The sequence below is a fragment of the Notolabrus celidotus genome, chromosome 1 (genome assembly GCF_009762535.1).
Source record: "Notolabrus celidotus isolate fNotCel1 chromosome 1, fNotCel1.pri, whole genome shotgun sequence".
Classification (NCBI taxonomy): Eukaryota; Metazoa; Chordata; class Actinopteri; order Labriformes; family Labridae; genus Notolabrus; species Notolabrus celidotus.
Window position 1 is genome coordinate 32,168,668 of NC_048272.1, and position 25,093 is coordinate 32,193,760.

A 25,093-nucleotide genomic window follows, 5' to 3' on the forward strand; every position below is an offset into this window, starting at 1 on the left:
TTAATGTGGATCTTTAATATATGAAATAACAACCATTAATTCAGAATCGTCCTGACACAGATAACAGAGCTGGACTGTGAAGCCATTTCTGCATTTGAGTAGAAGAATAAACTTAAAAGCCTGGACTGCTCGCACACACATTTTAAAATGTTCTTTCCAGATCCATTCAGTCAATAGTCCAGAGCTATATTCGTCACTGCGCACCAGTTTCTCAGGTTCAGTAGAACACACTCCATCTCTCTGCGTTAAAGAGTCTCGGTCTGCCCTGGAGGGCCTCTTCAAACACTTAAGGATTCACTAATTCCAATTAATTTACTCTCCCTGACTTTAATTAAATATCTCTTATGCAAATCATGACACACTCTGTAACTCTGATTAATCTACAGTTAAAAAAAAAGCTTTTCCAATCATTATGTTAATGTATTAAAATATGTACTCTTGAACTTTATAAGGAATCAGGAAAGAGGCGGTTCATACTTTATTTAGAGAGAGCGAGTCTCAAAACAACAGATCCCAACAGAAAACAAGAATCAAATCATCTCTTAAGTGACTTTATCTAAAGAGAAACATCCTCACAGCACTGAGGAAAATAAAACACTCATCTGTGTCATCATCACGGAAAGATGGTGGCATCAGTATTCTCTAGGACGGTCAGATCAGTAAGCAATAACAGGAAGACAGTGACAAAATGACTGAGCGGACTTTGAGTTCTCTTTCACAGTTTTACATCATAGAAAGGACACCAGAGAACAAACACCACAAAGATGTTGTGTTTTGAGTCTGCAGAGGCCTGAGAGTGGAAATTGATTTGGATTCTTTGAGTGTGTGAGGCGAGGCAAACAGAGGGAAGGGACTGAGTGATGAACGGATAAAAAGATCCAGCAGAAGGTTTTCTTTTTATTTATCACTGACTCATCTCTCAGAGTTCACGGTGGAAATGTTTCTGTCGGTCAGTTTGGTTGGTAATATTTTAGAGTTCTAGTCATACAGAGCAACTATCAGGCATTAGCTCTGTACCATCATGAACATACGTAAAAGTTTTGACCTCGAATATAAGGCGATCACCCTTTTTTGTATTTCAAGGGACAAACAAACATCTTACATTCAGACTGATATCATTATTTTTATTTTACATTTTTTGCCACCAGACGTTCTCCCAGAGATATCTTTATGTACCGGACAGCTACACGTGAAACCGCCTAGTGGACACCAGCTAACGTAAACTCTGCTCCCAATAAACAGCAAGTCACATCTCTCGTTCGGCCCTGTCTGTGTTGTTAGCAAGCGGCAACCTCCAGTCTCAAAATATGAAGCCAATGCAGAAGTGTTATAAACTGCAGTTCATCTGGCGTCCACTAGAGGCAGGCTGCAGAAACACCAGAAACCACATACACACCCATTCAAAAAAGAAGATCTTTGCAGCAGAAATAAACATGTTTACAGCCTGGTTCAAAAAACTCTTTCGGTCGAAGATACAGGGGTGAATTTTTTTTACAATACGACAGTTCAGAAGATATTAAGATTAAGAGTTTTGCCCACTTAAGGACATGACTGACTTGACCGACTTGACTGACAGGCGGGAACACTGTAGCTGTTGGCGATGAGGCTCAAAGCCCGTCTCTTTAACTCATACTAGTTGTAATCAGTATTTCCAATATGGCTCCTGCCGACGATTGGCTTCAAAACGGCGCTTCAGAAACAGATGACATCACGGATACTACGTCATTTAATTATGCAGTCTATGGTTGTTAGAGATAAACTGAACGCCTTAAAACAAAGAAGCAGCTGACAAAACCCCCGAAACTCTCTTCATTGTGGAGCTACAGTGATAGTTCAGTTTGGTGTTTAGTTTCAGTTAGTGCTGGTAAGCTAATGTTACTGCTGCTAATGCAAGTATACTGGCGTAGCTTGTGTGAGCACGTCTCAAGGAAAGTTTTATAAGGATATCTGTGTTTGCACATCGAGCACGAAACACCTTGAACCTGAGAGTAGATATGAGTTACCTTACTGTTGTGCTGACCAAAAGTAAGCAGCATCAAGCAGAGTTTACTTGAGGATAAAGAGCTTTGAAGATTGTTTTTGTCCTAAAGTTTGGTACAGTGTTCAGTTGACAGACCATTGCTTCCTCTTACTGCACACTTGCACCAAGACCTGTGTTTTAGGGACAGGGGAAGAGCACACTGGGGCACAAGTGATCTAGACCAATGTGGCTAACGTTTGTTGCGTGTCATACAGGATTCGTCTGAATATTGACGGTGCTGAGTGAGAATAGTCTAACCAGTTAAAATGTCAGACAGCTTTCAAAGATGGGAAACATACTGCTGAACTCAACCCCTGAAGTGGACACACAGTGCACACACTCAAACTATGCTTTTTTATAGCAAGACAGTTCTTTTAACTAGACCAGTGTGTTTTTCTTTTTTACCTTGGCGTGTTTCAACTACACACTTCCTGTAGTTTTCTTCAGAAGAGTCACGTGATGTTGTCTGTCAGCTGATTTATAGAGGTTTGGTCGTCCAACCTGATACGTCAGGAAGACCACGCCCCCTGTTGTCCAACATTCTTAAAAACGGGGTCAGACCAAATGAACCTTTTTGGACTATGCTTTTTTTTATAATCGTAGAGTTTGGTAAACTTACCCTCTGTTGGTGACGATGGCTTTCTTCAGATGAATGTAGCTGGCCGGGAAAACTCCCTGAAGAGACAGAGAGAGAAAACAAAATGTAAGAAATCAAACCATACTTTATGAAGTTATAAAGATAAACTACATAAAACATAAACTTGTCATTAAAATAAATCAACCAGCCCACCACAGGAGTGCTGTTCGAGGAGATGTTTTTGAGAGATGCAAATATCTCAGTTTGTTTTCTATTATACACCACTTTGGGATAATGCTCCTTTTGCAGATGTAATGAATGCATTATATATTCAATCAGTGAGAAAATTAAGGCCTCTATTCTGACACTAAAACATCAGAGACCTGCATGTTTTAGAATTGATTGATGATGGATGTCAAGCCCCTGTTTCCATTACTTTGATAAGCTTTTAAAGCTTTTTGCCACATACACAGGTAAATAAGAACCACATAATCATTAAAGTCCACCTACATGGGACATAAATCACTCTACAAAATATGACTGTTAGTGCTGAGGTATTTCAGCCCGAGATAAAGAGATGGACTAACCGAGCAAGCAACCTCCTGACCTTTCCATCCTCAGAGTCGTGCTGCTGCAGATGGGCTGAGTAAGGTTTATTTTTGAAGAATATTTAACAGGGTTCCCACTCTTTTCCAGAGATCCTTTTCCAGGACATTTCCAGGACATTTTCATTGATGATCAAGCTGGTATGACAGTCTAAATTTAGTTCCTAATTTAGTTACTAAATAGTCTAATATGTTCCTCTCAGTGGAAGTCTACATTGAAAGACATGAAGTCTATGGCTATCAATGAAATCATCTCTTACATACTTAAAAATTATGGAAAATTGATAATAGAATAATGCAACCACAGATGTACAGCACTTCACTTAATTAGTGAAACCAAGTAACAATGATGGGAACATCTCAGCTTTCTCTTTTCTCCAAAAATATAAAATGAGCTAAGAAAAAAACAAAAGAGCCTGCAAAGGAATCAGGAAGCTGCCTTACTGAAATAATTAAATAATAATATGAAATAATTAAATAATAATAATGATCAGAGGATCAGTGCATTAATGACCTAAATAGATCTGAATGACAAAAATGGCCGCAAATGTTTCTCAACTCAACTCAACTCAAACTCAAAATATACCTGCTTAATCATGATATTCATCCTGCTAAGTGGTCGATATAAAACAAAGCAAATGTCACGTTTTTTTATTTGAGTTACCGTAAACTCTGAAAAAATCGCACCGGTGTAAAGACGCGCTCTATATTTGAAGATCTCTCAGAGGTTTAAAAAAATGTAAACTGTCTTCCTGCATGGCGATGTCTATCATGATCAGCGATTTTTACAACGTGGAGTTTCTGTGCAGCTGTGTCGCTCTTTTTGTTCCATTTGTTTTCACTATCGGGAGTTTGCACTCCGACTAGCTAGAGCAGGGGTTCTCAAACTTTTTGGAGCCAGGGACCCCTTACAGGTGAGAAAATTGTTTAAGGCCCCCTCATAATTGTAACACAGATTAAGCACATTAGTGATGTGTCATGATCAAAAGCTGCGGCTCTGAGAGCAGATGCTTTATAGTGAATCAGAAGAGCCGGCTCGCATCAAGAGAGAGCCGGCTCCCAGTTTTGTTCCTTTCACTGCTGAGCTCTCTCAGTGCTCAGCCCCAGCTCTGCTCACAGCAGAACTTTGTTTTGATTGGTCAGCATGGCGGCCATGCGGCCAATCACATGTGAGGATATAGGATTCAAGTGATGGAGGGGAGGCTGTGTATCTTGGCTTCATCTCTTCCTTCTGAGAGAGTCTTCTTGAAGACCGGGCAAATACTCACTGAGAGGAGAAATCGGATCAGCCCATCCAAGCTGAGGCATCTGATTTTTCTAAAAGCCAACCTGAAGACGTTAATAATGTTTGCACCAGTTTGGTTCTGTTTGCTTGAGTTTGGTTCTGGTTCTGTTTGCTTGAGTTTAGTTCTGGTTCTGGTTCTGTTTGCTTGAGTTCGGTTCAAGTTCGGTTCTCGTACGGTTCTGGTTCTGTTCTGTTCTGGTTTGGTTCTGGACCGTTACGGTTCTGGTTCAGTTCTGGTACGGTTCTGGTTCGGTTCTCTTACGGGTCTGGTTCGGTTCTGGTTGGGTTTGGTTCCGGTTCGGTTCTGGTTCTGTTTGCTTGAGTTCAGTTCTGGTTTGGTTCTGGCACGGTTCTGTTTCGGTTCTGTTCTGGTTCTGGTTCAATTCAGGTCTGGTTCGGTTCTGGTACGGTTCTGGTTCAGTTCTGGTACGGTTCTGGTTTGGTTCTGGTACTGTTTGCTTGAGTTGGTTCTGGTTCTGTTTGCTTGAGTTTGGTTCTGGTTCTGTTTAGTCAAGTTTGGTTCTGGTTCTGGTCCTGTTTGCATGAGTTAGTTCTGGTTCTGTTTGCTTTAGTTTGGTTCTGGTTCTGTTTGCTTGAGTTCGGTTCTGGTTCCGTTCTGGTAGGGTTCTGGGTCTGGTTCTGTTCTGGTTCGGTTGTGGTACGGTTCGGTTCTGGTTCGGTTCGGTTCTGGTTCGGTTCTGGTACGTTTCTGGTAAGTTTCTGGAAAGTTTCTGGGTCAGTTCTGGTTCGGGTTCTCTTTCGAGTCTGATTCGGTTCTGGTTGGGTTTGCTCGAGATTGGTTCTGGTTCTGTTTGCTTGAGTTTGGTTCTGGTTCGGTGCTGGTTCAGTTCTGGTTCGGTTCTGGTTCGGTTCTGGTTCGGTTCTGGTTTGGTTCTGGTTCTGGTTCGGTTCTGGTACAGTTCGGTTCTGGTTCGGTTCTGGTACGGTTCTGGTTCGGGTCTGGTTCGGTTCTGGTTCGGTTCTGGTTGGGTTTGCTTGAGTTTTGTTCTGGTTCTGTTTGCTTGAGTTTGGTTCTGGTTCTGTTTGCCTGAGTTCGGTTCTGGTTCTAACCCTAACCCTAACCCTAATCCTAACCCTAACCCTAATCCTAACCATAACTCTAATCCTAATCCTAACCCTAACCCTAATCCTAACCCTAACCCTAATCACAACCCTAACCCTAATCCTAACCCTAACCATAATCCTTATCGTAACCCTAATCACAACCCTAATCCTAACCCTAGTCCTAACCCTAACCCTAACCCTAATCCTAACCCTAATCCTAACACTAACCCTAATCACAACCTTAACCCTAACCCTAATCCTAACACTAACCCTAATGCTAATCCTAATCCTAACTCTAACCCTAATCCTAACCCTAATCACAACCCTAACCCTGATCACAAACCTAATCCTAACCCTCTAACCCTAACCATAATCCTTATCGTAACCCTAACCCTAATCACAACCCTAATCCTAACCCTAAACCTAACCCTAATCCTAACCCTAATCATAACCCTAATCCTAACCCTAACCCTAATCATAACCCTAATCCTAACCCTAGACCTAACCCTAACTCTAACCCTAATCATAACCCTAACCCTAATCTTAACCCTAACCCTAACCACAACCCTAACCCTAACTCTTATCCTAACCCTAATCTTAACCCTAACCCTAACCCTAATCACAACCCTAACCCTAACCCTAACCCTTATCCTAACCCTAACCCTAATCTTAACCCTAACCCTAATCATAACCCTAATCCTAACCCTAGACCTAACCCTAACTCTAACCCTAATCATAACCCTAACCCTAATCTTAACCCTAATCCCTAACCCTAATCACAACCCTAACCCTAACTCTAACCCTAATCATAACCCTAACCCTAGTCTTAACCCTAACCTTAACCCTAATCACAACCATAATCCTAACCCTAAACCTAACCCTAACCCTAATCCTAACCCTAATCATAACCCTAATCCTAACCCTAAACCTAACCCTAACCCTATTCATAACCCTAACTCTAATCATAACCCTAATCCTAACCCTAATCCTAACCCTAGACCTAACCCTAACCCTAACCCTAACCCTTATCCTAACCCTAATCTTAACCCTAACCCTAACCATAATCCTAACCCTAACCATAACCCTAACCCTAATCATAACCCTAACCCTAATCCTAACACTAACCCTAAGCCTAATCATAACCCTAACCCTAATCCTAACCCTAATCCTAACCCTAACCCTAACCCTAATCCTAACCCTAACCCCAATCCTAACCCTAACCCTAATCACAACCCTAACTGTAACCCTAATCCTAACCTTAACCCTAACCCTAACCCCTAATTCTAACACTAACCCTAATCACAACCCTAACCCTAATCCTAACCCTAGGATCAGGGTAAGAATGGTTTTGTAAAAGAATAAATGCACCAAATTGGTCAATTATAAGTCTTCTCATAAAAACACAGTACGTAAAAGGGTTTTCAACACAAACCATTTGTTTTTGCAAAGTTAAGGTAAAATATACGGCTATAAAGATTAGTGGTGCAATGGATCATCGTTGATCCGTGATCCGTTTGAATGCCTCTCTCCAGACGTGGTCGGCGGATCGGTTGATGAAAAAAGTTGTGCGTGTTCACGTGATGATCGCATGTTCAATCCACACTCACTCGTCAAGCACAGCGGTAGTCATGGTAAGTGAAGGAGCAGAGGGACTTGAAAAACCTCGTGCATCCTTTAAGTCACATGTATGGAATCATTTTGGTTTCCCTGTGAGTTACAGCGAATGCTGAGTGCTTGAGCCACGTTCTGAAATTCCGTTGCGCACCCACTAGACCAGAGGCCGTCAATACGTGGCCTGCGGACCTCATCCGGCCGCCTATTTGTGGCCCCCAAACTGTTATTCCTTCACTCTGTGTTTTGGTTGGGTCACTGCGTGTTACCGGGACTTGTCTCCATGTCAACAATACACAGACAGGCTGTTACTGGGTCACTTAGAGTCCAATGCTGCAGTGCAATTTTTAACTTTCACTTTCGTTTATGGAGCAGTTCGCATATTGGCACTTTGCCAACTGTAGGAGCCTAGAATGCGTGAAAACCGTGTGTTCCAAGTTTGCAGCTCAAAGAAAAGTGGACGGTGAGAATCAGCAAATGAAAGAAGAATGGGGTGAAACTTTTGAAGTTCCTCTGCTCCTTCACTTGCCATGCCATGAAATGCAGTGAATGAGGCAGGACTGGGCCCACAGTAAATTTTAAGTTGATGGTTGTTTTTATTTAATGGGCAAAAGTTTACAAGTGTTTTACAAAATAAATGGAGGACAAATATATATATATATATATATATATATATATATATATATATATATATATATATATATATATATATATTTGTATTTTTTTTTTTCTGATCCAAAAAATGATCCGATCCGTGACTCAAAACCGTGATCCGATCCGAACCGTGAGATTTTTGATCCGTTGCACCACTAATAAAGATCCTAAAGTAGAAGCTGTTCGGGAGTCGAAAGGGCCGGCTCTTCTTTGGGAGCTGAGTTAAAAGAGCCGGCTCTTTGAAAAAAGCCGAACTTCCCATCACTAAAGGACATGCTTACTACCATTTGCACTCTTAGTTGCCCTTGGAACTATTTGTATTGTAAAACGTATCAATGTAAATACTTCAGACCTGTACCATAGTGATAAACAGATAACACTTAAATTTGAATCAAGTAAATACCACTTGTATCCTTTAAAACAGAGGGTCATTTCATTATGTGGACTCAACATGACAACATTTATACTTTTCAAGTAATTGATCTTAAACACTTTCAGAAAATGAACAGTAGCAAGACTCACATATCCCTTCGAGCCACCAAATGGTATCATAACAATGGTGTATGCTGTTTTGAAATGCCACAGCACAGTTTTATAATTTATTAGAAATGTATTCAAATTATTTCATGGACCCCCACGCTCTGGTTCGCGGACCCCCAGGGGTCCCAGGACCCCACTTTGAGAACAACTGAGCTAGAGTACGGTAATTGAGCTCAGCCTGCAGAGAAAGTTGGGAGGCACAGACCCCCAAGCTCTCTGCCCGACTCCGCTGGTCACACTAGAACTTAAATATAAGACTCTATGAATCAAAAGAGCACTCTACAAGGTTAATGTACCATAAAACATAAACAATATACCCCCGTTTTATGTGAATGCATGATTATGAAGTGAAGGACAAAAGATGTGAAAAAAGTTGCGCAGTGTCGCTGTCTTTTCCAGCACAGCATGCACTCAACTTTCAATGAATGGGGATGTGTTTTGTTAATCGGGTCAGGTCGCACGCAGCCATGTTGGAATAATTTTCCAGGACTATATGTGATTTTCCAGGACATTTTACTTTTTCTCCCATTTTCCAGGTGTTTTCCAGTACTGGAAAACTGGTCAACTGTTTTCCAGGTTTTCCAGGTTTTCCAGGACGCGTGGGAACCCTGATTTAAGTGTTTTCTTTAATGAAAAGTTCCTTCAACCTCTGCCTGACCCCGAACACATCCAGACAGAACAGGTTTAAACCCATGTAGAGTAAAGACTACCTGCAGCATTGCTGAAAAACACTGTCTCAGAGGTGCACTGTTTAATAATTCATGGAGGGTACGCTGAAGGTTATAAAGAAAGACAGGTCCTTTCATTTGTTTTAACATGAATCACATTACAGATAAAACAAATACACAGAAAAGCCTTTTCACTTTCCTCTCTGATGTTCTGTTCCTGTAAATGTGCAATCTTTGAGTCCAGAGACTTCAGCAACTCAAAAATAAAGTGCATGGTTTTTATTTTATGCCCATTTATTTCAGCTTAACTTTTCTGTACCCTTCAAACGTAGTGCTTTTATATTGATTTATTTTGTCTTTGGAGTAATAAATTAGTAGTTGGGAAGTCTGCAGAGAGGCGTTATCATTAACTGTGATGTTTCAGGGGATTTATTTTGTGTTAAGATCGTAGACATAAAAACATTTTCAGGCTTGAGGATACAGTTTTTATGTTTTAATAAGGATAAATGTTTTATGTCTGTGTCACCACTCTTTTCATGGTGTTCAATTAACATTGTATCAGTGTTTAGTGCTTCATTCTGACTGATCAAGACCCAATAAGAACAGTTTCTTAATGTTAAAGGCAACGCCAGAGACGATCACAAAAGTCCTATCAAACCAAGAATGGAACAGAACGGATCAAAGGAGAATAGAGTGTTCTGACATATCAAATAACAGCTGTGATTAATTCAAGACAAAAAAGCAACACCAGAGACAACCTGATTACACATGTCATATCAAACCAGTCAGCAGAAAGTAGTCTGTCACATCTCCCCTTTGCCTGTTGACACTGGTAAAATGTTAGTGTGGTCTCAGGCTGGTCTTGAGAGTGGGGAATTAATGACAGCTAGCCAGCACAGAGGTTAAAGCAGCCTGAGGAGCTACTGGACCCCAGCCATCTCTGAGAGGGAAAAGAGGAGCAACATCCTGTCCTGTGATCCAGACAGAGCTGGAGAGAGCATCTCTAAACTGCTGATCTCTACAAAGTCATTGAAACCAGGAGAGGTAGAGATAACAGCAACAATGTATAAAGAAGAGCCATTTGACTCATTTATGTTTAAAGGTGAGGTTACATCAAAGAGAGGAAGGAGAGCTGAATGAGGACAGACATGTCAACTTCAGTATTCCTGCAGAAGTCCTGTACACCTCGTCTAACGTTACCTTCAGTGGAAATGTTCCCATTCATGTCGATCAGTGTTAATTTTGGCGGCTATTTTAGATATAGTCTTATTCTTAGTCTTAAGACGAAAATGCCTGTTAGTTTTAGTCACATTTTAGTCTTTTCAGCCCTTTATAGTTTGAATCTAGTTTTAATCAGTGGAGACTCAAAACATTTTAGTCTTTGATTTTTGCCAGAAAAAAATCACTCTTTACATAATTCATGTAGTAGATCAGATATTGGTAATAGGGTTATACCAAGTGTTAAAATCGTCAACAATTCACTCCTTTAAGACTGTTGTTTGTGTAATATCTTAAGTGAAATAATTCAGCCTGACTGCTCAAAATTCAAAAGAAAACATTCTTGATGTGACCAATGTGACTGTATTTTGATTCTATTGATTCACAGAAAAAAGCCATGAAAGGGCTGTATTGCACATTTACGATTTCCTTGAATGCACCTCGCAGCGACAGGCGCACAGGACAAACAGTCAGTTCACGGCACTCTGAAATGCATCTGAATCTTTGATGACAAGGAGTATAGCGGCAAAAACGGCAAACATCAAATATTAAACAGACGTCCCCGGTTGTGTCTTTGTCACTAACGCACACCGGGGGTAAAAATCATCAATGAAGAGGAGACAGATGCATGGAAGTGAGGAGAGCTGGTTCATAAAGCACACCTGCTGCAGGTAGAGACCAAGCTAACACTGCTAACCCTCAAATAATAACTCAGCCTGTCACAGGGATGCATAACTTTTATCTTTAAAGATTAGACGCACAGCGTGGGGAAACAGGGATTTTGAATGTCCGACAGTCCACTACTAAAGTTTTCATCTCGTCATCGTCTTGTCAACAAAATCAAAACATACGTTCGTCAGAGTTTTTATTAACAGTGAAGCACTTTAGCTCGTCATAGTCTTGTTTTCGTCATGAAAAAATGAGTCGTTGACGAACATTTATCATCATAATTTCGTTAACGAAATTAACACTGATGTCAATATGAACAAATACAAAGGATCATGTTTGAACTTGATCCTGTATTAAAATGAGTAGTTTAAGGTTACTTGGCCTTGTAAGGAGGCTGATAATAATCTGTCTTCTTATCTTGTCTTTAGTTGGTAGCTATGCAATGTTCCAGATAACGTATAGTGAAAAGGTGTTCATGTAAGTTAGACTCGACAGGGTGAGCTTCAGGACCCATCAATGTCAGAGTCATGCTCACCCTGTCCGGATTCTAATTTGCATATCCACCTATTCACTATACATTATCTCTTACATTACCTTCCTCCTGACGTTTTGTGCACCTTGTTTTCTTGATTTTTATGTGCATTCTCTTTCCGTTTATCATGAAGAATTCTTGGTTCTACGTTTGTATGAACTTCATAAGTCGTGTAAGTTTCAAAGAGATGTTACAGCTCGTCAACTTTTCCGGCTATACTATTTTTAAAATTACTTTATTTCTTCCTATAAAGTTGCAAAACACCAGATGTGAGGCGCTGTGTTCACTGCAGGTCTCTGACAAGCCAATCAGTGTCTCTGCAGCAGGCGGAGCTCCTGGTGCGTTCACATGCTGCGCGGCTCTGTGGACATTTTTACTCTTAAAGCGTAAAGTTGGCTCCACTTCTGCAGAGGTGGATATAAATATTTCAAATGAAGCTGTTTGCTTTAGGTCTGTCCTCTTTATCTTAAATATTAAATGCTATACTCTAACTCAAACGTGTAAGTAATTAGGCTTTGGTGTTATAAATCCATGTTCTTTAAGTGACTGGGGAGATGTAAAAAAAGGAGAAATGTTGAATTAGCAGAGTGAAGCTGAGGATGAAGGAGTCTACAGAGGAACCTCATCACTGGGGGGATTTCATTTATATATGCTCCTGCATGTTTTAGAGAGGAGAGGAGAGGAGGAAGCAGAGCAGACTGGGTCTATTTAAAGGATTGGACGTGTATGTGTGAGTGTATGTATGTGTGTGTGTGTGTGTGTGTATGTGTGTGTGTGTGTGTGTGTGTGTGTGTGTGTGTGTGTGTGTGTGTGAGCTTGGCTGTTTGCACATGTATAAAAACATCCTTGTGTACACTTGTGTAGGCTACATGTTTGTTAGCATCCTGTTTACGTGCTCCCTCAGTTGTCAGACAGTCTTCACATGGATGCAGAAATGTACAGTATCAGTATCTGTTCCCTGAAAGCACCGCTCGAGGAGAGAGTCCCTCTGTTCCGTTGTACATAATCACCCTGCTGTCTGTATGGCTATGTCTCAGCTGCCTCTCCTGACAACACAGGTGTTCTGCTCTGCCTGTCAGGAGACCTTCTGGATCAACGTAATACACCGAGGAGCAGGGCCTTTCATTGGAGTGTGCATGTATTTGAGGAGACAGAGGACGGTACACACAGAGAGACCTATAGAGACAGGAGCAGAACAACAGGGCCAAGGAGAAACAGAGGAACTGTGTTTAGCTGTGTGTTTGACAGGAGGAGGTTCAGAGGTGGTGGTCCCTCCTTCGGGGAGCTCCCTCAATTACCACACACACACACACACACACACACACACACACACACACACACACACACACACACACACACACACACACACACACACACATACACAGAGTTTGTTCTTTCCACAATAAATCTGGCCTCAAAACTCTAAAACAACTGAAAACATAAATTTGAAATGATTCCTGATGTTTATTTGAGCAGGTCCATTCAGTCTTTGTTGACAATATACTGTATCAAAAATGAATATGTGTAAGATGATTTGTACCCCTTCAGGATGAGCAAGGTCCTCTACTTCACGTTGGGTCAGTTTCACCTTATCACTCATGTTCTAGTCCGGTTCAACAACATGCTCAATAAACATTATCTCATAACAGCTGTCTACATATGTAATATAAAGATACAACCAGTGCTTTAAGTCAGCTGGGACGCTCTAAACTAAACCCCTTGCATACTGGGATTTTACTGGCATACAAGGACTTCTTACCAGCTGCCACTACTCACTCCTGTCCTATCTTCCTTTGTGATTCATATAGCTCCTAAGCTGCATTACCCATGGTGCACTACATGAGGCCTGCATCCTTTTGTAGGTGTTGTGTTGCGCTTTTCGGCGGATAGTAACGTCATATTATTGCAAACTCGGAAGTCTCTGCAGGGTTAGATAAATGAGGAGTAAAAGGAAGACGTTGAAGAAGATATTGGAACAAAGAGGACATGAACCTTAACAGAGCTGGATGATGATGACACAGGTCTTCAACTGTCTATTTCTACCTCACCAGAAAGTGAAGGTAGGAAGTCACAAGGTAACGTTAGCACTGTTGTGAAGAACCTGATGCATCAGTGCACCACTGTCTTCTTCTATCCATGTCTGTCTCTGCTGTGTCGTAGTCAGCTTGGTCTCATGGCTCTTCAGTAGAGTCCTCCCTTGAGGGTCTGATGACACACCAAAGCCTCTGTTTAAGGTTTATTTAGACTGATGAAAAACTAGACAGGAGCATGTGATGCAGAAGTTCTTGTTTGAGTGATACACTAGAGTATTTTTTTCAATAATTAAATGTATGACATTCGGAATGTTATACTGATGACTTACTGAGACTGGCTGCAGGATACACACACTAAAAAGAGAACGAGAGGAGTACTGGAACTTATTTTCCACTTAAAGTAGTGAGTTGTTGAGACGTCAGTCCTCTGCCTTTGGTGTGTTCAATTGCTTTAATTCAGAAAGTCAATGTTTAATGGAGGTGGGATGCTGGTTAATACTGAAATATTGCTTTAGCTAACCTACCTGACTTGTTATTAAGGATCAAATACCAGACTAATGTTAATAATAACTTAGTCCGAGTCTAGGTCACTCAATGTAGACAACAACTATTGGTGATACCATATTATAAATTATATTTGAGCCAAAAGTGAATGTGCAATACATAAATTGATAAAAACGTTTCTTCACATTAACACAACATCGTTTGCCCGCCATGTTGATGATGATTATGACGTCAAGTCGGTAAGTCGGCCACCAAATTCTTGCCCGAGTTTCTGAGATGTTCAGAGTTGAGCAGTGTTTGTGTGTATTTTCAAACTCGAAAACTTGTTTTTCCGATGTGTTGGACACCAGTTTAAAGACAACTACACGTGGAACAAGAGCGCGTGACGCTTTCCTCACTTTCCTCACTTTCCTAGTCTACTGTCAGTGTCAGCACCTCACTAATCCTTCAGTGTGTGTTACTTCTCTACAAAAACAACAACCACAGAGGTGATGATAATTCAATCATTGATTAGATTTATTAGTATTATATGTCTGACCCAATTTAATGTCAAACTCATGTAAGAGGAGTCAATATGGTAACTGAGGCATCAGATGTAGAGTAGGTAAGACACAGACTGAGCACAGGCCACACACACACACACACACACACACACACACACACACACACACACACACACACACACACACACACACACACACACACACACACACACACACACACACACACACCATGTTCCTGTCTCTGCCTAGTTAGCTGTGACAATGAATGGCTGTTAACAGGTCAGCGCACTCTGAACACCTCGGGCTCTTCTCAGATGCCACTGGGATCAATGTGTGTGTGTGTGTGTGTCCGAGTGTTGTGTTGTTCCTTATTTAGCTGATGGTGTTGAAGCGAGCAGTCGGTTAAAAGGTCAGCTTGTTACAGCCAAAGAAAGAAAAGAGGAGAACGGAGACACGAGGAGACGAAAATAAACTCACACAACTACAGAAAGAAAAAAGGAAGACGAGACAAAGACGTTATAAAATATACAGAAGCGCACGGATGAGTGAACAGCAGAGGAACATGCCGAGCGAGGCTGCAGTAAAAATGTCATCCACCCACAAATAATCCAGTCTCTCCCTCCGGACCAGTCGGCTGCTAATACCCCGCATCACCTTGGTCTGACCTGTGTTCAAAGTGCCTTCAAGGGACCAATTACTGCAGCACACCTGAGATAAGGTGAATCTCAACAGACTCAAAAGATGAGGAGGAAACACTGACACAATGGGATGGACGGATGTACAAACCAGAGAGAGGAGAGGCAGACGGAGGCAGAGAGGTTAAATACAGACACATAATTACTTCCTCTTCTCCGTCTGTGTTACCTTATTACCTCACAGGTTTTGAATGTTTAACAAAAGCACAATACAGACAATTATTGGTGTCCCATAATTATTCAGGAGACAAATAAGAATAATGATTCATTATCCACCCAAACAGAGACACTCCATTGTTCGTATGAGTGTCTGTGTGATTGTGTGTAAATCTGCATCAAACAATATCAGCCCATGTTCCTATTCATACACTGATGTACTGTTTCATTCAGCATCCTGCAGGGTGAGGAGAGAGTGTACGGCCCTTATTTACAGGATTTACACGACTCTGTTAAAAACAAAGACTTCACAAAGTAAACTGTTGATTAAAATATAATTTAGTCCCACTCAAAGAGTCTGTCTGTCTCTGATCTTGACTCGTCGTATTTAAATGAGGAGCATCAAACTCCTGTAAGCCTTTTAATAAAGTCAAACATCTTCACATCAGCCTGATTACATTGATTTATTCATCATCTGTTTTTTCTTAGCAAATCAAAACAAGACTCTAACGCTGACGGCAGACAATAAATGTCCCTCCACAGAAGGCCTGCACCTCATATTTAAATAATTCAAAGCTTGTTTCATAGATTAAAGAAACACTTTGACAGGGCCAGATAGTAAAACACTAGAGTCTACCCGGTCTAATTTCCTGTTTGTTTGAATAAGCGTTCAACAAGTCCTGATTTTTCAATCTACAGATTGTTTATTCATTTTGTCCCGGTGTTAAGAGTGATTTAACTTCCCTCAATCTGCTCAGGAGGACATCATGGCTGCGCTGATTTCAACTTCAAAATATTAAACATGTTCGATCCTGCATCGACTCGAAGATAAGATGCTTTTTTCCCCCTTGAAACACATTTGAAAAATGTAGGATGGTCTTTCATTCAGGGTTTGTTAATTTAATGCCAAGACAATGGACGGAACCACGTAACGAGTGTTCCCTGAATGACTGAATGAAAAGAAGGATAGACATTGTGATCACAGCACAGTAGCACAAAAGTAGCACAAGTGTTGAGTGCGAAGAATTTGTTACTGAAAAATGATTTGATGGTATGCCCATTACGAGACCCGTCATCCATTCAAATGACTAGATGTTTTATTCAATGTGTCCAGTTCAAGTTTTCTTAAAAAAAAAGATTTGGTATTGAAGCCCAAAACTAACCCAAGGAAAGCTGAGCATGCACAGTTCTTCCTGCTTGTCATCTGCCATGTTTGTTTACTCTTAGGTCACATTTGCCTGCGAGTTTAGAGAGTGTGGTTGTTGGTGAAAAAATCTATTAGTGTGAGATCAAGCTGCAACCTCCGGCCGCGAGAATTGAAGCCAATGTGGAAGTGTTAAAAACTGCAGTTCCTTGAGTGTCCACTGGCTGGGTCTGTAAGTTCCGGAAACCACATACACACCCATTCAAAAAAGCCGATCTTTACAGCAGAAATAAACATGTTTACAGCCTGGTACAAAAAATGATTCTAGTCTTAACAGCTAATTTCTCTATCAGCACACACTGTACGGAGGGTGAATTTTATCATAAGGTGGTAGTTTCGAAGATTTTAAGATTACGAGTTTTTCATTATGAGAGGCACAGCTGACTTGACTGACAGGCGGGAACACTGTAGATGTTGGCGAGAAGGCTCAAAGCCCACCTCTTTTCGTCACACTAGCTTGACAGAAACTGTGTTCAGCATTTCCAATATGGCACCTGCCGACGATCAGCTTTAAAACAGCGCTTCAAAAACAGATGGGTGACGTCACGGATACTACATCCATTTATTATACAGTCTTTGAGTGTGATGTGCTGTGTAGATCATCTCATTACTCTCCACACCATTGGAATAAATCTGTCACTGTTTGGTGTCCTGAGTGGGCTCTCACATTTTCAACATCTGTTAAGATTATACAAATCTTCCAGTGTGGGCCAGCTGTTCGTCCTTTACACGACTTTAAAACCAACACGAAGCTCAGTCCTTGTCTGCATGGCTCACTGACAGAGTTTAAATGATGTGTTAAAAGTGAGATGAAAAACTAAAGCATTAAAAGTAGAGTTTCAGTTCAAGCAGCAGGTGATCGGATGTTAAAAGACAAAGTGAGACCCTATCTTACCCTACTTCCACAGACAGTAGGTGGTGAACACTCGTCATGATAGAGGCCACGTCGTATTTAAAACACTTTAAATATCAACATATCGAGCTAAAGCACTTCTTCGCTCTGATCAGAGCATGCAGATATCAAAAAGAGCACGAAGTTCAGAAGTCATGGTTATACATGAGCAGACTGAATGGGCTTAATGTATAAGTTTGACTCTTCAGCTCATTCCACACACTCGTCTCAGCGTGACCTCTGACCTCAGTGGGAGGAATTGATCGGCTCATCAGTTATAAACACACATGGAGGTCAGTGTGTGAAGCACTGCAGAGGATGAGTTTCTACAGGACTAAAGCTCCACTCTCTCTCCTCCTTTTCATGCAGCCCAGTGTCAGGACAAAGACCTGAGGAGAACTCAGGTGTGTTAGGGTTTAGTAACAGCAGGAGGTGATGATGACGAGAACAAAGGATAAACTGCATGAGGAGACAGACAGGTGGCGTTATGAAGCCCAAAGATGGCCACCATATTGGAAATTCTGACTCCAACTAATTTCCAGCTGAAAACGAGCAAAGAGGTGGAATCAGGGTCTTTGTCGGGGAGCCTCGCAAACATCTCGTACGCCCTCGCCTGTCAGTAAAATCAGCAATATCCCTGATTATACCTGAATATGCAAAATAATCAAAACGGATGAGTTCCAGTCTTTACTTTAAAAAAAAGAAGAGATTTAGAGACTGGAACTGTTTTTAGTACCAGACTGTAAACATTAGTGACGTGTCGGTCGCTAATAAGTCGGCTCTAAGAACCGAAGTGAACGACGGGAGCCGGCTCCCAATCAGGAGCCGATTATTTTTTTTCCTCGTCTTTTTCTGTTAAAGCCTCCCGTGATTGGTCAGGACATGGTGGCGTCTTGACCAATCACGTGTCTTCATTGAGCAGAACGGGGAGGGGAGGGGTTCCAGACACACAGCACAGTGAGCACACCAACAGGAGGGAGATGAGAGGGAGAACATGCGCGAAAGACAGAGAACGCACTAGAAAGGTGATAAAACGAGTGACTGCAGGAAACGCAGTAAACTATGCACGCATTTCAATGGCATAGACACTTTAAAGGCAGAGTGTTGACTATGTAAGGTGAAAATTTCATCAATCAGGGTCCACAAAAAACCTGCATAGGCACATTAGAAGTGTCTGTGAAGGTTCTCAGTCATCCAGGTCATGGACATTAGAGCTGTTTATCCATCAGTGCAATAAGATAAGAACAGAGACAATCAAGGGAACCTGATGTTAATGAAGGTGTTTAAAAGTTTATAAATAATAAACATACAATCAGAGATTGGACCTTTTTGTCTAATTGAGATGGGTCTTGTTTTTGTACTTTATAATCTAATTTCTGTAGAACTCTCCTCCATGTTGAGTATATAAATAAAGCCTTTTAAATTATAAACATTTAATATGATGTAGGTTTTTTTACATTAGTAATTCATTTGACATATAATTTAACATTATTTTAGGTAATACATTCATTCAAACAAGAAAAAATCTGAGGAGCCACTTGGGAGCCGAAAGAGCCGGCTCTTTGTAGTGAGCCGAACCAAAAGAACCGGCTCTCTAAAAATAACCGTAATTCCCATCACTAGTAAACAAGTTTAATCCTGTGGGGACATAATATGGACTGTAATGGGGGGTCTTTGACATTTGGAGTCAGCTCCAAGTGGACACTTGAGGAACTGCAGTCAGGAGGGGAACGAGATAATCTACTGAGGTAAAAGTACTTTTTGTATTGAAGTTATATTTTTGTAGGACAGTGGAGAGAGCAGGAGACCCAGAAAAAGCAGGGAATGACACATAGGAAAGGGGCCGCAGGTTAGAACCGAACGTGGGCCGCCTCTGTAAAGTGTGCAACTTGACCAGTCGACCAAACTATCGTTCCGAGGACAGTTTTATTTAACTGAAACTGTACTTAAGAAGAAGTGATTATCTCTCAAGAAAGAAGAGAAAGCATCTTATTCGAAATGTACTTTACTTTGGGGTGAAAGACAAAATATGACCCTGAAGTAAAGTACATTTCAAAAAACTAATTATTGTAATTTAACCAACAGGAGGGCGTTAGTGTGTGAAGGTTTTTTTTTACTCTGCACCTATCCAGGGTGAAGTTACTGAGCATTGTTGTAGCATCTCTTGACACTCGAGTCACAGCCAGCTGAGCACAGAGATCAGTGTAAACTGTCCCGCTCACAGATCGTCTCCTAATGATGAAGACGTGATTGTAGCTCGATGTCCACCTTACTGTGGCTGGATAACAGTGCTGGATTTGTCAGGGGAAGGTTGAATCTGTGAATGTATTTATATCTTGATTTGAGATAGAGCACGGTTGTTTTCAGACTGATGAAGTTTTTAAGCCTTAAGCCCATTCCCCTCTTCCTCCATCTCTCTTTTTCCTGCAACAACAGAGCGTTCTTTATCTTCTGTTTCCGCTTCACTGGTGGCTGCTCCCTTTCCTCCACCGTACAGTAATTACGCTCTCCTTGGTTTATTTTAATCCTGCCGGCTGATGAGCTGGAGATAAACTGTCAATCCCTGTAATTCAGTCGGCTCTGACAAAAACTGCAGCTCTGCCTCCCTCTCCTGTCTTTTCTCTCACCTTGTTTTCTTCCTCTGTTTTATTCTCTCCCCGTCGTCAAGGAGTTTATCCTGTAAGCCCAACAATCACATCGATTCTGTTCTATTCACAGTTCCTTCATTATATTCAGCTCCTCTTATTGTTCTTGCTGCGAGCGGGAAAAAGGATTGTGTAATTCTGACATACTGTAGAGCTCTATGAAACCCGGCTGTATAATTTCACACAGTGTTTCTGACTCTGCTGGGATGATAAAATAACAGTACTTACATCACAACAGCTCTACATCATCCATTGTTTCTGTAGGATTCTCAAACAATGAGCTTCTTCCTAAAGAGTTGAGGATGGAGATGTTTAAGAATTGTGTTTCATAGCTCCATAAGTTTTATACTGTGTGATGTAAATACTATCCATCATCTAAAACAGCTTTTCAATGACCCCTGCTGTACATATGTAATATTAAGTTGGTCAATTTACTGCTTTTTACAAGCTTTCTATATGTATGTGTAACCTTACTTGGCGGTATGCACCTGGCTGCACCAGCTCTGCTTAAAGGGGACATATCACGCTTTTTTCATCAATATATATTGGTCTAAGAGGTCCCCAAAACATGTCTTTAAAGTTTATGCTCAAAAAAACACTTTGAAATCAGATTTTGGCCTGCCTGAAAAGTCCTCTTCTTCATTCCTCATCAGAACACTCTGTTTTCTCTCTGACCACGCCCCCTCCGGAAGTGGATGTGCCTCGGCTCTCCAGCACGTTGATCTAATGTTTACATGTTGGCTGAATATACACGGCTGCTCAGAGATCGCGTTACTTCAACCCTCTGAATCTGATCCTGACGGAGAGGCGCCTGTAGCAGGACCTTTCTGAAGGATTGGTCACAGATTTAGTGTTTCTTGTTGTTTTATTTATCAGTATGTAGACGTGTGTCTTGGTACACAGCTACGAACATGTAGCTATGTGGCTATGCTAACTAGCGCTAGCACTTATCCATGATAAATAAAAATCATCCACTAGATCTTCAAATCTGCAGACGTGGGGAGTAAAAACCGACCTCTGCCAGAAAGGCAGCAGGACCTTTTATGAAGGATTGGTCACAGATTTAGTGTTTCTTGTTGTTTTATTTGTCAGTATGTCGACGTGTGTCTTGGTACTGGTACAGCTACAGCTACAGCTACAGCTAGAGCTACAGCTACAGCTACAGCTACAGCTACAGCTATGAACATATAGCTATGTGGCTATGCTAACTAGCGCTAGCAAATAAAAATCATCCACTACATATTCAAATCTGCAGACGTGGGGAGTAAAACCGACCTTTGTGTTTATTAAGACCGCCTACAACTAGCATGCCTCCCTCCTAAGCTCCTTGTTAGCACACATTTGTGCAGGTAATGAAAAACGGAGGAGGGATTCAGTATTATTTTATACAGTCTATGGGCTGAACAAGCTCCGAGCTCTGACTCCGTTACAGACCGGATATTGTTGTTACGTAACAAAAACACGGAAGTCTGAAACGGCTCGTTTCACACACATTTACAGAAAGGTGGAGAAATCAGAACAGGGGCAGAATGGATTTTTTTCATTCTCGGGGGGTTTGTAGACATGCCAGGGACACATATTTCAGGTAAAGAACCATTAAAAAGTCAATTTTGCATGATATGTCACCTTTAAGATTAACCTAGTTTGGACGTAATTTCAAATTTAGGATGGAGGTACATTCTTCTAAGGTTTCAGGGGCTGCACCGGCAAGCGTAAGTTACAACCTGAGTACTGTAGCTGTAAGTTCTCTTTATGTCGGCCGCCTTCCTTAGTGCAGAGGAGACCTGCGGTCCTGACGCGCTCCAGTAAAAAACAATCAGTCTGATTTATTACTGTCGATGGTGTAGCTTTTACAACAAAAACATAAGCATAATTAGGCTTTTCTCTGCAGTTAAATAACGAAAAAAGAGAGCAGTCCAAAAACAATACAACTCTCCCCTGTCTCATCAGCAACACCTGTCCCAAGCTCCCTTATAGCTCATTTCCGGGGAGGAGGATCTCATAATAAAAACATTTAAGCATTTGAAATAAAACATTAACTTAAGGCCATTAATCATTTCATTGTCCATAATGCAGTATTATTAAAAATAACAATAATCAACAAAATATGCAGCAATGGCCCAAACAGTGAGATTACATCAAGCGTAAGAGTTTGACTTTTCCACAAGCAGAGATCCTTTCATCTGCACAATAACAGAGCAACGCTAAATTAGCATTACCAGCAGGAGCTAAATGTGCCGGAACTGTTTTACGCGGATTGATTTTACGTGATGTGTGATCAGTTTGCCTCTGGTGTTGCTGATGTTAGTGAAAGTTAATAACCGCTGTCAAAGGGTTGTCAAGGGGTTGTCAAGGGGTTTTGACCAATCAGAATCAAGCATCTCACACAACCAGAAGATCAGGAAGAGAGCGGGGCAATAAGGATGAATTATCACTTTATCTATATCTTTACGTTAACAGCTGTTAACCTGCACAGAGGCAATCAGACATGACAGTCACCATCACATTCCATTAAGATAAGAGCTCTTCACGGATTGGCCAAATCTGAGGAAAACCTAATTTGTGCAACAACATTTTGGTTTGTTTAAACGTTATGTTCTACCAGTTAAGATGAACCTTATGTTTGCATGGTGCAACCAAACAATGACACAACTAGCTTCACTGTATGGTTCAGTGAGGACTTTAAACACTAACTAAAGACATGACTTATGCAGAGCTGCTGCAACAGGCCACTGGATTCAGTAAAGGAAGTAAAAGCACAACCTGCATCAAAAGTTTATGGTCTAAAGGATGAAGTAATAAGACGGACAGCTTTCCTAATATAAACGTACATTGATTTCTCTTTGTTGGTCCTCTCTTCCTATGAGCTGCTGGACAAAGACAGAGCATCACTCCACTCACACAAACTCTGCTGTGAGAGAGCGGGACAATAACTGTGCATAGTTAACGTCCTGAAGAACGAGCAGAGTGGTAATATGAAGGAATTTAAGTCACTGAGATATAACGCAATGAGTACACTCCCACAGTTCACACAGCTGGATCAATGAAAGACAAACAGAAGACAACTAGAGGTAGATTAGATTCCTGATTAAGTCAAGTGATTCACCTGTTTTATTTAGTATAATCTTTATCATTTCATGTAAAGCTATACTGAAAATCTTTTATCAAAGTCCTTATCTCTGTTGAATAAATCCTCTTAAGGCTCTGTTGAGTATTACTGGCAGAAGCCCTGTTATTAGGATGCATTCTGTGTCATTGAGTCAGGGCCACGGTGCAGTGAGGAGCAGGAAAGTTATATAAATATCTGTTTTATGCTGATCTGAAAAATGATCTGAACTGTGATCCTCTATCCGTGAACCGAGCTGGACCCTGAGCTCTGTGATCCTCTGATGAATACTTTTAACCCACAGTGCTGGACTAAAATGTTGACTTTTGAGTTCACATCATAAACCTTCAGCTTTAGAAACCAGAGGGAGCAAAGATAAGGATGCCATGTTGTTTGAACTTATGAGATCACATGATAGCTTGATGCACTCAGTCTATAACTTTTAATCCTTTTCGTGAAGCGACAGTGACGGCGTGTGTTCTGCATCACGTCTGAAGTCATCACAGTGCAGAGATGGCACCTTGAGTTTTTGTGGAGAGCTGATATGGCAGTCAAACTGATGCTGATCAGAGTTTAAATGGACTGATGACTGTGACTGAACAGTCCCAAAGGCTCCTTTAATCATATGTGTGTGTGTCAGTGTGTGGTGTTTTTGACACTCGGCCCTGATTGGAGGATAATCTGCAGGAAGGTGAGCAGATACACGCTGAACTCTGCCAAACACACACATACAGGGATATGGCCGGGTTTTCGCTGGGAAAGACAGACTGTAGTGACGTCCTGCTGACTGTGTGTGTGTGTGTGTGTGTGTGTGTGTGTGTGTGTGTGTGTGTGTGTGTGTGTGTGTGTGTGTGTGTGTGTGTGTGTGTGTGTGTGTGCACCTGGCTCGGTACACTTGGCAGACAGGCGTATGCATGTCTGGCAGGGTAGATCAGCAGTCACCTCGCACACAGACGTGACGCCCTTCACTGCCCTGCTGTGGGAGGTTCATCAGTGACACCGACATGCCAGACACACACACACACAAACATGCACACTTATACACACATACACATACACACACATACAAACACACACATGCACACACTAGATAGCCAGAGATTTTACTTATTTTCTAAACTTAAAAATGTTCCTCTGTTCCAAAAGGAGGCTAAAGCCCAAAATTAACCACCTTTAACAATAAACTACATGTTCCGCAATGCCTCAAGTCATACACACACGCACACGCACGCGCACGCGCGCACACACACACACACACACACACACACACACACACACATAGACAAACACACACAGACAGTGTCTGAAGGGATTCCTCAGTGTGTTGGCAGCCAGCCCTGCTGCTGCTTTTATTCTAAAGAGAAACTCGTGCTCTAAATCTAAAGGTCACCAAACATCCCTGAAGACTCCTGTTAGCGGATTTTAAAGAGAAGCTCATAAAGGAAACCAGAGGAGGGTCTTTACTTTAAAACACTGTTAAACAGTAGGGTCACACACATTATATAAATACACACATATATAAATAGTCTATAACCCAACTGATACAAAAAGTCCCATGATGCTGTTCTGGACAGGTTCCTGATTGGTGCACTGCATGCAGAAGGACATGTGTGTGCTCTGCCCGGGAATGCAAAAACAAATGGGCTGTCCTTCGGCAAAGTTAAGTGCTGAAAGAAATCCAAATAGAGCGTACACTTACACCAGGAGAAGTGCTTTGTTTGAGTTACATCAGAGAGTCAGAATGAACTTCGGCCTTGAGAAATGAGGTCAATATCATAAACTGTATAAAATATGGAGGTAGTATCCATGACGTTACCCATCTGTTTCTGAAGCGCTGTTTTGAGGCCAATCATCGGCAGCAGCCATATTGCTACTGTTGAGCGATTGTGACGTAAAGAGGCGGGCTTTGAG

General features: G+C 41.4%; 1 protein-coding gene across 3 annotated transcripts in view; it reads right to left on the minus strand.

Annotated features, from left to right (window-relative positions):
- Positions 1-25,093, minus strand: part of LOC117832576 (dedicator of cytokinesis protein 3-like) — a 267,287-nt gene that overhangs the window by 114,757 nt on the left and 127,437 nt on the right. For all 3 annotated transcript variants that reach the window (XM_034711939.1, XM_034711880.1, XM_034711804.1), the window contains exon 5: positions 2,640-2,695. In XM_034711939.1, coding sequence (XP_034567830.1) covers positions 2,640-2,695 — 56 coding nt within the window. The remainder of the gene's footprint in view (positions 1-2,639; positions 2,696-25,093) is intronic.